This window comes from Apteryx rowi, unplaced genomic scaffold (assembly GCF_003343035.1).
Source record: "Apteryx rowi isolate R43461 unplaced genomic scaffold, aptRow1 scaffold_6, whole genome shotgun sequence".
Classification (NCBI taxonomy): domain Eukaryota; kingdom Metazoa; phylum Chordata; class Aves; order Apterygiformes; family Apterygidae; genus Apteryx; species Apteryx rowi.
The window spans coordinates 2,125,404-2,139,388 of record NW_020450871.1 but is presented as its reverse complement, the minus strand read 5'-3'; the positions used below and the strand labels follow the sequence as shown (position 1 = coordinate 2,139,388).

At 45.9% G+C, this 13,985-nt stretch overlaps 2 protein-coding genes and 1 long non-coding RNA gene across 9 annotated transcripts in view; 2 read left to right on the top strand and 1 right to left on the bottom strand.

Annotated features, from left to right (window-relative positions):
- Window positions 1-6: 6 nt before the first annotated feature.
- Window positions 7-7,499, top strand: CPSF4 (cleavage and polyadenylation specific factor 4). Its single transcript, XM_026082991.1, has 8 exons — window positions 7-112; window positions 1,099-1,149; window positions 1,669-1,821; window positions 2,627-2,722; window positions 2,875-2,968; window positions 3,433-3,505; window positions 4,399-4,491; window positions 6,180-7,499. Exons 1-8 carry the CDS (start codon window positions 10-12, stop codon window positions 6,246-6,248), a joined length of 732 nt encoding a protein of 243 aa, XP_025938776.1. The 5' UTR covers window positions 7-9; the 3' UTR covers window positions 6,249-7,499.
- Window positions 7,500-8,572: 1,073 nt separating this feature from the next.
- Window positions 8,573-10,537, bottom strand: ATP5MF (ATP synthase membrane subunit f). Its single transcript, XM_026082995.1, has 4 exons — window positions 10,449-10,537; window positions 10,251-10,358; window positions 9,153-9,269; window positions 8,573-8,755 (listed from the first exon to the last, which is right to left on the bottom strand). Exons 1-4 carry the CDS (start codon window positions 10,462-10,464, stop codon window positions 8,727-8,729), a joined length of 270 nt encoding a protein of 89 aa, XP_025938780.1. The 5' UTR covers window positions 10,465-10,537; the 3' UTR covers window positions 8,573-8,726.
- An 86-nt stretch (window positions 10,538-10,623) lies between these two features.
- The window catches only part of LOC112974362, a 45,677-nt gene continuing 42,315 nt past the window's right edge, over window positions 10,624-13,985 (top strand). For all 7 annotated transcript variants that reach the window (XR_003256252.1, XR_003256253.1, XR_003256248.1 and 4 more), the window contains exons 1-2: window positions 10,624-11,196; window positions 11,574-11,713. This is a non-coding gene — a long non-coding RNA (uncharacterized LOC112974362). The remainder of the gene's footprint in view (window positions 11,197-11,573; window positions 11,714-13,985) is intronic.

The following is a 13,985-nucleotide window of genomic DNA, read 5'->3' as shown; positions in this document are numbered from 1 at the left end:
GCCGCCATCATGCAGGAGCTCATCGCTAGCGTGGACCACATCAAGTTCGACCTGGAGCTGGCCGTGGAGCAGCAGCTGGGCGCGCAGCCGCTGCCCTTCCCCGGCATGGACAGTGCGTGCGGGCACCGGGGCCTGCGGGCTGCCCCCTCCCCTTCCCTCGCCTCGCCTCGCCTCCCCTCCCCTTGCCGCCCTGCCCTGCCCTGCCGGCGGGTCTTGCCCTGCGGGGGCTGCCCCGGGGGTGGGGCCGGCCGGGGCGGCCCGGCTTTGCCTGAAGCCCCCGGGCGGGGGGCTCCCGGGGGCCCGAGCCCCTTTCCCGGCTCTTATTAAATCAAGCCAACTTCTGCTCTCCCCTCCGAGGCTTTTGTCTCAACCCAGGTGTTTTTCTTTCCTTCCTCGGTAGAAGCCATAGCTAGTGCCAAACGAGGCTAGAAGACGAAGGTGGAGGCATTACCCTGAATAAACTTGACTTTCCTCCGCAGCACTTCTGTTTCTTTGTTCCTCTTTCATGGATGAGGCGTTTTAAGAACCAGGGAGATCTCTTGAAATATATCTGTGGCCTGGGCTCTAAACTGTCTCCTGCGGTGTAGTAATCTGACACAAGTCGTCTAGAGAGACTCATAGCTTACTAGAATTTTCTGGCTAGACTACTAACTRGAGTTTTAATGCCCTTAAATATTGTGATCCCTGTAGGTCAGGATTAGCAAGGGATAACATGCTAATGGTTGTCTTGCTCTTTTCTGGTCAAAAGAATACAAGGCCTTAGTTCCCCTGGCTGTAAATACAGGTTTCACCAGCACGATTGGCTTAATATCAACAGGGGAAAGCCTGGTCAACAAAACTTAAACCTCTGAAAGGCCAAACAGGCACCACCAAGCTTCTGCAAATCCCCTTGGTGTGCGTTTTACCAAAAAGACTACGGATATTTGTGAGGGCCAGACTTGAACAAGGAACTTGCACTGGAAAGTAAATTCCCCAGACCAAAATACTGATCTTGTGATGATGAGAACCAGGTTGTCTCTGTGGGGAAGGAAATATTTTAAAAATTGCCGCAAATTCTCGTAAAAATTAATTATGTTTCTTTGACTGTTCTCTCCACAGAATCAGGTGCTGCTGTCTGTGAATTTTTTTTAAAAGCGGCCTGTGGAAAAGGCAAGTACTATTTCCAGTACAGTTATACTCTTACAGGTGGGGGGAAAAGGGAAACTAGATTTGCTAGCAGATCACTGTGTAGAATGCTCATGCTCTATTGTAAAGATGGGAGGATAACTGAGGTTGAGTTAACTGCAACAATTGTGAAATAATGTTTTTTGGAAGTGTGGGGTGAATAAGCAAGGCTACCTGCAAAGACAGGTTTGAACTGATTGCAAGCAGACCTTGCTCTGGACATGGACATGCCTGTGTTAGTAGCTGCGGGTTATGGCTGCCAGGATTAAGAGCTGGAAACTGCATTGCTCTGCTCATTAGAGTGTAAAAGAAGACTCCGTTATCCAGAACTCCCTGTTCTACCATTGCCACTAAAGGACACATTCTTAAGAAAAAGTGAAGTCTTCTGAAAACTGCTCTTGTAGAGGGGAATCAAGTGTTGCTGCTGCCCTGGGCATAAATGGCTTCTTGTGCTGCAGATTTTAAATGTTCTTTTTGCCTTCTCCTTACCCCATCGTTCTGCAGGAGGCATGTGCCCCTTCCGACACATCAGTGGGGAAAAGACAGTTGTTTGCAAACACTGGCTACGCGGACTGTGCAAAAAGGGAGACCAGTGCGAGTTTCTGCACGAGTATGACATGACCAAGATGCCTGAGTGTTACTTCTACTCCAAATTTGGTAAGGGGCATTGTAGCTCCTGCTTGACGTTCCTTGCTAGYGTGGGAATCTGATGGTGCAGAGGATCCTGGTACACCCTTCTCACCCTGTCTCATCCATCTTCAGAACATTACAGTTCTTCTGTGTCTGCTGGTACTATTAGATTGTAATTTGTCAGATCTACTTAGCCCTTCACCTTATTTTATCCCCCTAAATTCTTCGTGTGTTGTAGATGTCTCCTCTCTCAAGAGCTTGTCCCTTGGGGGAAGAGGGGGGAAGTTCAAGTCTGTACCGGGTTTTGTACCTAATGTTCTGTTTTGGGTATGAGATGAGTAGGCTGAGCAGGTGGTCTTTGCATGACTTTTATTTTGGGGAGTTGATGAGCAGCAGAGGGTATGGGGGTGCAAAACTTTTATGCACTTGCTTTCCAGCTCTGGAGATCTGGACATAATGAGGCAACTTGCTGTCAGAAACTTACAGTCTTGTAGGTTTCCTTGGACTGAGGTTAGTGTGCAATTTGTAGTTTCTCCACACTTTTGGTGCACTAAATGTTTGGTTTTTGTTATCATGACTGCTCTTTCAAATTCAGTTTCCGCATTGTTTTAAAAGCACACATAAATAATCCAGTCTGGTAGAATTTTACTCACCTGGGGTGAGTGCTTGGTGTTTATCATCTAGGTCAAGGCAGGCAATAAGATTTCTGTGCCTGAACTTATAAATGTTGGTAACAGCTTTGTGGGAGCTACATGATCCAGGTAATGTTTTGGGAGTGATTTGATCTTGTGCCTGCACCATTTGCTAAGAAGTGTGTTTGCCTTTGGTACAGGGGAATGCAGTAACAAAGAATGTCCATTCTTACAYATTGACCCGGAGTCTAAGATCAAAGATTGTCCCTGGTATGACAGAGGCTTCTGCAAACATGGTATGTATGTCGCACGGTTGCTGCTTCTGTGGCTATAAAGCAAGGGTAGGGTGATGCTATTCTTCCTTTGCATGACCTGCCTGTGTACCTGCTGCTAGGGAGTGCTGGGGTACATATATATGAAATGTGAACTATTGAGCTTTGTGTTGCAGGTCCCCTCTGCAGGCACCGACACACTCGAAGAGTCATTTGTGTGAATTACCTAGTAGGATTCTGTCCAGAGGGGCCTACCTGTAAATTCATGCAGTGAGTATGTTTCCAGGCTTGTCCTGTAATCTTGTGYTTCCTCTATAATCTACTATATAGCAAATCAGGGTGGTTTGGTGCTGCCCAGCGCTTTTGGAAAGTTGGCAGATCTTTACTTTGTTGCACATTATATTTCCAGTTTGAGGACGTGGGGCAGGGACTCCTCAGAGAGTTACCAAACAGACGCTGGGGTGGTGATCAGATACCATCTGTGCAGTAGGGTTACGTGGGTTTATAATCCAGAAGACTTCACAGCTAGAGGGAGATGCAACCTACTGGACTATCATTTTATGTAATGCTGAGCAGCAGAATGCAAAGAAGTGGGAAGGGAGGTCTGTTTCTTGTGAGTGAAATTTAATTAGCTGAATGTTTGCTTTGTTATCCGGAGTTACTTGACTGAGCTGATGGTAAAATGTTGGCATATGGTTCAAGAATCAATTTTCTTGTCTGTCTGTCTAAACCAGCCCTCGGTTTGAACTGCCTATGGGAACCACAGAGCAACCACCACTGCCTCAACCGACACAAACACAGCAAAAGGTACACGATTCCCTTCCCTCTCCTACAGACCCACCCTCAAAGCACTGCCCACGGTGCTTTCAAAGGTGTATTATCTAATGCTCAAAACAGGACACCTGGGCTCTTAGATCTGACTTGCTGGAAAGCCTTGAAGAAACACCCATTAAATGAGAGAAAACCTTACTTATTTTATATCAGGGTGTGATATTCTTTCCTTATAAAGAACTTTGAGAAAAATACTAATAAACCTCAAAGCATTGTCCCTTCTCTCCCCTTCTGCCAGCCCTGTAATGTCCACCATCTGATCCCAACAGGTTGCTGCTGCCTTCATCTTGGGACCATGGTGTTTTGCTTTGCTCTGTTTCTCCCCTTACAGCACCTTGGTTAACTTCTTCCTCAGTCATTGCTACCTTCCTCCAGCTCAGAGGCCAGCAGTGGCAGTTCTTTCCTTGGGCTGCCTGGAAGGGGGGCACTATGCGAGAATTAAGCAGCAAGCACCCCTGAGTGACAGTGTAGTGAGGAGCAAAAGTCCTACGATTACTCCAACTTATATAAAGATCTAGTCACAGAACACTCCCACGTACACAGAAGCACATTGTATGTGGTTGTGCAGCTATCTGCCAGTTTTTGTAATCTGCATGACATCTCTGTGATGGCAATGATATTTCAGCAGCCTAAACCAACTCTCTAAATCTGCTTTTCAGCGAAAAGCAGGACTGCTGGGCTTTGTATGCCTCAATGTTTGATTTCTTCTCTCTAGTGTTCCAGCTGGCAGATCACCCACACGTAAATTTGGAGGAAAATTGATCATTCAATATGTGGGGTGTTCTTTTCCTTTCTTAACAAAGTAACCACCACAAAGGTCTTCATCCATGATGCACTTAACAAGTCAAAACTTTTCTCCTAACCAACAGAGGACACCCCAAGTCATTGGAGTCATGCAGTCCCAAAACAACAACACCGGGAACAGAGGCCCCCGGCCGCTGGAGCAGGTCACCTGTTACAAGGTAATTCACAGGGGGGATGGGATGGGGAGGGGAAGCAGAGAGGGTTTCATTTGGGAAGGACAGTGTATATCACCTGGACTACACCGTGCTGCRGTTCTGCTGCTGGTTGCTTGTCACAAGTAAAGGAACGGGCTGTTGTGATGTGTGGTGTCGGTCCTGCAAAGGTTTTTTTTCGCAGTGATAACATGCTCATGAAATGTGTGCTCTGCTCATTAGACACTGCATTTTGGCAAGTGGATACAGCTGTCAGAATTAGTATTGAGGTCTGATGCCTCTAGGTTGCTGGTTTGCCAGCTCATGGGCTTGCTGTGGCCCGCTTACGGCTGCTGTATCACAGACTGTGCTCATCTGCTAATAGCAGGAAGCCCTTCTACGGTGTCACTTAAAGGAGATGTTCAAACTGTATTTGAAAGTAAGAGTTAAAATCAGTTTTGTGCTCATGAGTTCATTTGATTACACTTAGTGATTGTGGAAAGATTTTCTCCCCTGTTAGTGTGGAAGGTCCACGCAAGTAATGGAAATGGAATATAAAAAGGCTGTCTATATTTCAGCTACAACACCCCTTGTCAAATCAAGGACCAAGCTGTTCATTTTGGTTTTTTGGTTGCTCAGTGAGGAGCATAGGCAGACACAGTTGAGTTTTCCATCTCTTGTTTATTTTTCCCAAAAAAACCCCTATCTGCTACAGAAAAGAAATAATCTTCCTTTCCCATCAGCTTTGACAGTTACATCATAGTACATGCCAACTTTGTGCCTGAGGTGCTTGTTTGGGTTTCACTGTTTAATCTGTGGTTTAAAAGTTATCATGATTCGATTGGGATATTAAGTAGCCGAATCAATTTCACGGAAAACCTTTAGTAGCTGCTTATTCAGTTCCAAAATGAAGTTTTACTAAATGTCAACAAYGTAAACCCACTCCAATGAAGTCATTTGGTGATAGTGGCCTCCTCAGGGGCAGAAACTCCTATAATTGGAGCTAGCCAAATGTTACAGCAAATAAGGCAGCACAGAGAATTTGGATCTCTCTCTTTTTTTTTTCTTTCTTTTTTTTTCTTTTTTTTGCAACTGAAGCTTTCAGAAGTCAAATCTTTGCCCAAGGCTACATTATTCTGCTTCCTGTCCAGTGAATGAGCACTATACAGCTAGGATTTAAGGAAGCAAGTAAATTACATATCTGGAGAAAGCAGTAACATCAGATGTCAACATTTCTTGCTGTGTTTGAATAGCCCTAAGGTGCAAAGTCATGAATCTCTTGTTCAGATGCACTTTTCTATGTCTAATCCAGGATAGCTGATCAGGAAAGTGCCCTGTATACATCTCTGTTGCAGTGTATTTCAGATGAGGTAGTCTTGGAATCCTCAAACACAGAAATTCTCCTTGGGGTCTCGAGTTGTGTGTTGCAGCCCTTTGCTATTTGTAGTAATGTACTGAGAGCTCTGTCCTTAGTAGTATGTTATAGTAACGTGGCATCACGCTGATGCCAGCACAGAAGCTGCTTTTGTTCCAACTAGTGGAAATAGCCCAAGTCATGTCCCTTGTGACAAGGTTTCACTTCACCTGCTGAACACTGCATCTTCCATAAATGGAAAAGCTTCCTAATTAGGACAGTTGCTGGTTACATTATTAAAGGCAGCTACAGAAAGAAGCTATCAACTGTGTAATAACCTCTCTTTCTCTCTCTCTCCTAGTGTGGTGAAAAAGGTCATTATGCCAACAGATGCACCAAAGGACATCTGGCCTTTCTCAGTGGACAGTGAAAGAGCAGAGAGGAGAGTGCAAGGGAGCTATTAACACTGAGAAAAGGTTTCTGCCTAGCACTATTTCTTGAACTATTGATCAGGTTGTTTTTTTTAATGCCATTACTGAAAGAACTGGTCAGAGGCTGGCTGCTGCTAAGCAACATTTTTGTAATTGTCCACAACTTTTTTATGTTTTAACCTTTTTAAAATAGATTTTGGCCTCCGCCTACTTTCATTGAGCCCTGCTGAAAGGTAGATTGAAAAGTGGATAGATACGCAAACCCCTCACCGTTGCAGCATTCTACGTAAACACATCTTACTCCAGTGTTTCTTTAAAGTGTTTTCCTTCTACCACTGCTCTTTGGGGAACCTGCAGCCTTTCAGCCCTCCCTGTGGAAGCAGGAAGACTGACGGGGAAAACTAATACTTGAAATGCCTTCCCTTCAGTGAGGAAGCAGCAATATGGCTGTCCTGTAGCTCTTCAACAGACTGGACCTAGGAACATGAGCTTGCTTTTTTAGTCAGTGAGCTTGTCCTGGTAGCTAACTTAATGCCCTACGTTGACCAGGATATAAGCCTCTCGTCCACTTGCTTAGTTTCTGTGCTTCTTTCTATACTGAAGGTTAGAATTTAATCTTCTGCCTGAGAACTGATCAGGATGGAGTGGGGAGAATAAATTGGCATCTGTATGGTTAGCCGAAGTACGAGGAGCACTGACTGTAGGAAAGCCATATTTGTGCTCCTCTTCCATTCAGAAAAAGCAAGTAAGGAAATGAACATGGCTTGAAGTGTAGGAATAAAAGATACTTGTCTCAGTCTCCCCTCAGTCATTCAGCTCACACTGACCAGGTATTTCCATAGCCTAGAGAAGACCAAGAAGTGGAGCTGTATATTCTTATGGAATGCTGCTTTTAAAAGTGGTAGAGCATCCTTCTGAGAGCGTACTCCCGCAAGCCAAAACCCATTAATTTTGTGAGACTATTTCAAAAGGGCCAATGATAAAATGTGAATTAAAAAAAAATTGCACCTACAATGTGAGCCTTATTGATTCTAACCCATCTCTCATTTGCTGACTGCCTTTATACTTTGTTTTTATTGAAATGTACTATTGCAAAAAGTTGGCTGTGAAATTTGTTTTTTTTGGTTTTGTTTTTTTAAGAACAAGGTTCAGATGGCTAGATTAAGAGAAGAGCCTATGTTGGTTTGAATGACTGTACTTATTTCACTGTGGATGTTCAGAGTCAGTTAAAATAGAAGTTTCAAGTCTGACTGTGGTAAGAGAGACCATCAGACACTTTTCATGACACACATGTTGTGCCCCTAGAGGTTAAACAGTGGCCAAACTATTCAATATATTGCCTGGATATAATTAGGCACCTAGAAAGGGAACTAGAACACACTTCAGTGCCTGGCCACCTTCCCCATGTAGTTCAGGGAAACTTAAGATCTTCATTACCTAAATGGATGTTTTCTGAAACCGAAAGCTTTCCTGTTACAGCTGAAGCTCTTGAGAGATTCTTTGCACCTCTTAACTGCTTTTCATTCTCTCCAATACTAAGAAAAGCACACCGCAGCTTGTACCCGCAACATCCAGGCACAGTTGCAAGCATCAGCAGGTAGTGCTGTAACACTAGGATGCAGTTGCTTAGTGGAGTGCATTAGGAAGGCAAAGGGGCTAAATCCACAGATGCTCCTTTAAATGGCATCTGTGCATGTAACAGCTATTAAACTTACCACCACCACATTTAAGTCAGTAAGCAAAACTTTCCTTTCATTTCATGCACCCCTGCTGTATTAAAGACCTTTTAAGCTTACACTTACATCCCTACTCGCAGTTTTCCAACCTCTCTCAGTAATGAAAGCAGCTGTAGTTTTGACAGAAATGGGCTACTCATGGTAAGAAACATTTTAGTTCCAATGGCAGAAGGAGACAGTAGCATACCTCCTGGAAGCCAAACAGGGATCTCGCTTCAAGCAGTGCTTTGTGATGGAAAATTGCCCAAACACGTGCAGTCCCCAGGTGGCAGCCTGACTGAGAACCAGAAGCACATGGCCACACCACTGAGTCTCTTAAAGCTCAGGTATTCTTCATTCAAATCAAAATATTGTATCCTCTCAGCCAGTTGTCCAACCTGCAACATTTAGGGCATTAAAAGTAAAGATAGCATTGAACTGCTGCTTATCAAATAGTTAAAGATGAAAGGATTTTAGTAATTTCCCCAGTTTATAACACAAGCTAAGTAGTGAAAGCTTTTCCAACCATCTCTGAACTTATCCTTGAGGGAGGAAATTCAGGGAAGACAAACTCACCCACACAGTACCAAGTAAAGTTACCAAGAGTCTCAGCTCAGAAAGTGTAAAGTGCATACACTTTATTATTGGTCATAACAGCAGTACAGGTTTTAATAGGAATAGTTCTGATGTCTTCATCAGGACACCTGTTCCAGCAGCCAGATCTGTTCAAGAACAGCACCTTCACTTTCTGAAATTCATGCTTCAGTGATACTTCCTGTGACGGTCATGCTCTGTATCATTCAAAGTAAAACAAGTTAATTTTGCTGAAGTCACAGGAAAAAAAAGAAATGCTTAAGTTACAGGAAAGAAAGCACTTTGCAAGAAATCTGACCACATAGTTCCCAAGTCTTGCCAGGTTAGAAAGGCAATAAGGTTTATGCTTTTTTCATCATCAAGAAAATATTGGCCATCTGTTAACTTACTAAAAACATTTAAGTTCTCTACAGCTAAAAAAAAGTTAACCTGCCCATAGGCAGAGTCTCAGATCCAAGTGGCAATGATTAGCATAGTCCTTCATCTTGTTCCTAGAAGCAGTAGCAGATTCATTGTTTTTATAGCCCCAAGCAATCTTTCAAGCACTCATATACATTCAAGCCATAGGCAGTCAGCCATACTGCTTTTACTTACTCAAGTGGTCGTAGCTCCAGATGTAGCTGATGACAATATAACCAGCAAGCACCATAGTGATGCCACCAAGGCCCCCTTTCCTCACATTGATGTATTTATTGTAATACCTGTCATAACCTGTGTAGGAGAAAAGTTATTTCATAGCAGCCAGGTGACTTGCACATTTGTCTGTGTCAGAAAGAAGCACACTGCTACTTAATGCATCCCCGTTTCACAGAACATCAGGAAGTTGCCTCCGAGGCCTTCAAATTATTTCATTAGTTTAAGAAACAAGTTGGACAGAAGCCAACTCATGAGTTAGTTAAGCAAGGTGAACTCTGAAGTTAATATCAGCTGTAAGCTTAAGAACAAACAAACAAAAGCTGTTTATCTCTCAAATCTCAGTATTGCTATAACTTTCATGAGTTCAAGCTGCTTTGGCATTATCTAATTCTTTAGTACTAGAATATATGCATTATACATGCATTTTCATTTGATGTTTTGTGTTTAAGTCTACCTGACTGCTATATCTGTACCTACAGCAAAGGACACTGGTCAAAACTTTTGCTAAACGATCTCTAGAAGTCCTATTCCTTTTTCATCATCTTCAGGGATCGATTACATTTTATATTTACTTGTGATCTTGGGAAAGTTCAAGATTTTCAGCAGATAAGTTCAGCAGAAGTTGGTCAGGAATAAGCAGATCATCCTAACAATACTTCTAAGATACTTATTTCCTCTTTGTACAAGAAGGGACAGTGAAAACAAACCTCTGGTGGACAAAGCCCATGTGACAAATTTACAGAAGGGAGACCAAGATGCTACGTGAGGTGCTGTTTTGGGGAAGAAAAAACTGCCCCGAAGCCCTCCTTGTACCGCAGGATCCTGCCTGCCAGAGCGAACAAGCAGCAATAAGCAAGCGATGCTTACAGCCGAAGGGCAGTTCAGCGGCAGAAGAGACGCCCCGAAGGCCCCTGACAGCACAAGAGAGGCCGAGGGCGCGCGGGGCGGCCTGCCCCCGGGAGAGGGACCCAGGGCCCGAGCAAGGACCGCCGCCCCTCGGCAGGGGCGAGCCCATCCCGCCCTGCCGAGCGGCGCCGGCCCCTCGGGGCCCCTCACCTCTGCGCAGGGCCCCCGCGATGCCGCCGGGGGTGAAGTCCCTCATCGCCAGCCAGGAGGTCAGCTGGCCCAGCTTCACGTCCATCAGCTTGGTGTCCTTGAGGGGAACTGCGGCACAGAGAGAGACAGAGCGCGGTCAGCGGGAGCGGCGGGGCCCGGCCCGGCCCGGCGGTCACCTTGGCGGCCCGCCGCACTCACCCGGCGGCTGCGCCATCTTGCCGCTGCTGCCGACCGCCGCCGCCGCCGCGGGGGAAGCCGGGAAGCAGCGCGCCGCCGAGGCTCACGGGAGGAAGGTCAGGCGGGCACCCGGATGCGGGGGGCGGGGCGGGCGGGGCGCCATGTTGGGCGGGTCGGCCCCCCCCTGCAGGCTGAGCCCGCTGGGGAGGGGTAGGGCCCTGTCGTCCCCCGTGTCCCCTTCCCGCCTCCCCGTGGCGGGGATCCGTCCCCTTCAGGGGCTGCACGCTCTGCCTCGGCTGCCACAGGCTCTGGGTTGCGGCCTGGCAGCGTGTGGCCCTGCCAGCCCCGCTGTGGCAGCCTGCGTGGGGGGCTCCGGGCGCCATCAGGGTTTCCTCTCCCTGTCTTGTCAGAGCAGGTCCCTTCGGGGCCATGTCCCCTCCCCGGGCGTGCAGGCCCGACGCCACCCGAAGCAACGGGCCCGGGGTCCACTAACGCCCCGGGGCAGGCGGGCGAGGCGGCAGGGCGGGCGAGGCAGCAGGGCGCGCGTCACCCTGGCCCGAGAGCGGCCAGCGAGGAGCGGAAACCCGCAGGGCCCCGAGCTGCCATAGCCCCTCTCCCGCCCCTCCCCGCGTCCAGCCGGCCTCCGGGCACGCCGCGGCGTTAGCCCGGCCGCGAGGGGAAAGCCTCGGGGCAAAATAAGTCACCAAGCGGTGACGCAGCCTGTGAGGCTTCGCAGGAAGCCCCTGTACCAGCGCTTCTGCACAGACAGGTGAAAACTGCGGCTGGTCGTGACAAAATACCAGAGAGAGAAAAATTCACACATCTACGTCTTCCCCTCAGGATTGTTTTGGGGGTTGTTGATGTCCCCAAAATGAACCTTTTCCTGTGGGCTTAGCATGAAAAAATTGCGACTCGTATATAAATGTTTATTAGTAATGTTATATACTATAACAGATATTTAAATATGTTAAGATATATTGTAATGTAAGAAGTTAGGGACTTTCAGATCTCTCCTTGGGGGGGACCAGGACAAACTGCCCTCTCCTACAGTCTTAGATGGCTTGAAGGCTAGAGGAGGAACATTGACCATGTTCTTCATGGGGATTAAGCGATAGGGGAGTAATATATTGTGTGGTCCTGTTTCAGTGCCCAGGCAGGATTTTTCCACATGGGAACATGCCACGTTTTACCATAGCTCCTCTCAAAGGATGTCAACAACAGAAGGAGAGGCCAGGCCTCCGTGTCTCCTGGAAGTACAGTTGTCTAACCAGAGCAGTGGAAAAGAGGTAATGTATGAGGATGTGTGGATGAGGACTACTCCTGCCTCCTGCAATAGTGAAGGGGCACCCAGATTTATTTCATATTGCCTACGTCTCTTTCTGGGGGTTTTAATGTAGACAGTCACCCAGGAGAGCCACCCTGGGCAGATAAACACCTGCAGAACTGGCTGTGATGGGCGGGAGGATGGTTTAAGGGGAAGAGGATTCCAGCAGATGTCACTCGCACTTAGCAAAATGCTCCTGCTGGAAAGATACTCTAAATTAGCCTGACCTCTAGAGGTTTTAAATCGTATAATTCAGGTTCATAAAACAGTGTCAGGTTTTGTTGTTGTTTATTGTGCTGAATCTGAAAAGCAAAATGATACAGCAGTAAACAGGGAGCAGCCATCCACCACTGCTTGTGACAGGTCAGCCAGGACCCCAGATTTCCTTGTTATTAAATATCCATCCCACAGAGGACTGTTAGAACGGATCAGAGATGATGAAGACTAAATTAAGAACACTGAAGGGGGCCCACAGGGCTCCTACATAAACACTGAACTACATCTCTCTAGTTTCTACTTCTCTTAGATCACAGAATCCTGTTCCACATGCTTTCCTCCTGCCATTGCAGGATTCTTGCCACAAAGGGTTTGTATTACCTGGTATTAAGTGACTTGAGGCCTGGGACCTCTGTCATCTCAAGAGACTATGCTGCTCTGTAATGCATCTCACTCAGAGGCTGATCTAGATGTCTGGCTTGTATCTTCAGCCTCTATTTTCCTGAAATCAATGTATTTATATTGAACGGTGCTCTCCCTTAACATAAAGATAAAAGCAGAAGGAATAAATTACTACCTGTTACTTATTAGCAGAAACTAGGATTAGGAAAATACAGTGTGCCTGCTCACTTAAAGAAATGGTTCTGAATCTATTCTCTCTAAAATGAGTTAAAACTCCCTTTATTAAATTATTCTTTATTGTATTATTGCACTTTACCGGTAACTGTCTTTTTATTGCAGAAGTGTACCCTGATGAACTATTCTGCGGCCTTTTTACTGTACTTGCATAAAAGCGTGCTTCAAACTTGCATAAAAGCATGCTTCATAGATTGCAAGGCAGCCTATTGTTTTAAACAGGATTGTTCATGAAAGGCAGGTTAATTTACCTACAGGAAAAAAGGCAGTGGCAGGTCCCTCATTTTAAGGAGTTTCCTGCAGAGTGGAAGAGCACCTAGAGTTGCTCAAACTGCTTATAGCAGGGTTTGGGGAAGTCTGAGTTGTTAGGGTAGGAGTGGAAGTCTGTAAAAAGGATACATCTCCCGTGCAGTTACGGACAGCAGTGACTTAAACCTTGGCGTGGACTGCCTGTGCTGGTCCAGAGTAAGAGAGGAGTAGGGCTGTTGTCCTTATGCCATCTTAATCCTGAACCAAGCAGGAAGAGTTAACTGGTACAGATGTGTGCGAGGTTCTCTAGCACACATTTCCTCCCTTTGACCCCCGCTGTTGGCCAAAATTCAAGGTCTTGTTGGTTGATCCAGATTGGAGGAGGAGTGATGAAGAAAGGTATTTCTGATGTATTTCTGTTTGCTTACAAGAATGCGCACAGCCCTCTTTTCCTGAACACAGAAGAAATCATGCAGTTGAGAGCCAGTTTCCTTGCTCACAGCTCCCGACCTGTTCCAGGCAGCAGTGTGACCCCAAATCCCTCTATTTCTTGTATTCAGTCCAGGTTTTATATCAATGATTGTTCAGGCTGTTTGAAACTTCCGTTCCCTGCCTGTTTAAATATGCTCCCTTTCTCTCTCCTCTTCCACCTGAACTGTATTGTCCATCTACACACAATCTTCTTTCTGCTTAATACCCTACCGAGACCATCCCCTCAGAGCTTTCAGATACTTGAGCAATCTTGCATTTTGGGTGGAAATACAGACTTAATGTCTCCTTCAGCTACCCTAAATAAAGGAAAACAGTTATATCTACCAGTTTGAAGAAGGTTTAACCCAACCTATAAAAATAAAAGCCTAATGGAGTGTTGCCCTGAGGTCTTCATCTTGCTGAGGACCCCTCTAGAAAATGCTATGAACTTTATAAGTAATGGCATGGAAATAATAGGGAGTACGTCACTCATATACCCAGACTATTTTGCAAAAGACGTCAATAAGCATGAAAGACATTTCCTTATTCCAGTAACAACCATAGCACATAATATTGTAGCTTTTAGTCTAAAGACTCAGACACAGCTGAAGAGTTAAGTAACACTTTTCATTAAAGTTGTTTAAAAGGAAAAGTGAAGAGTC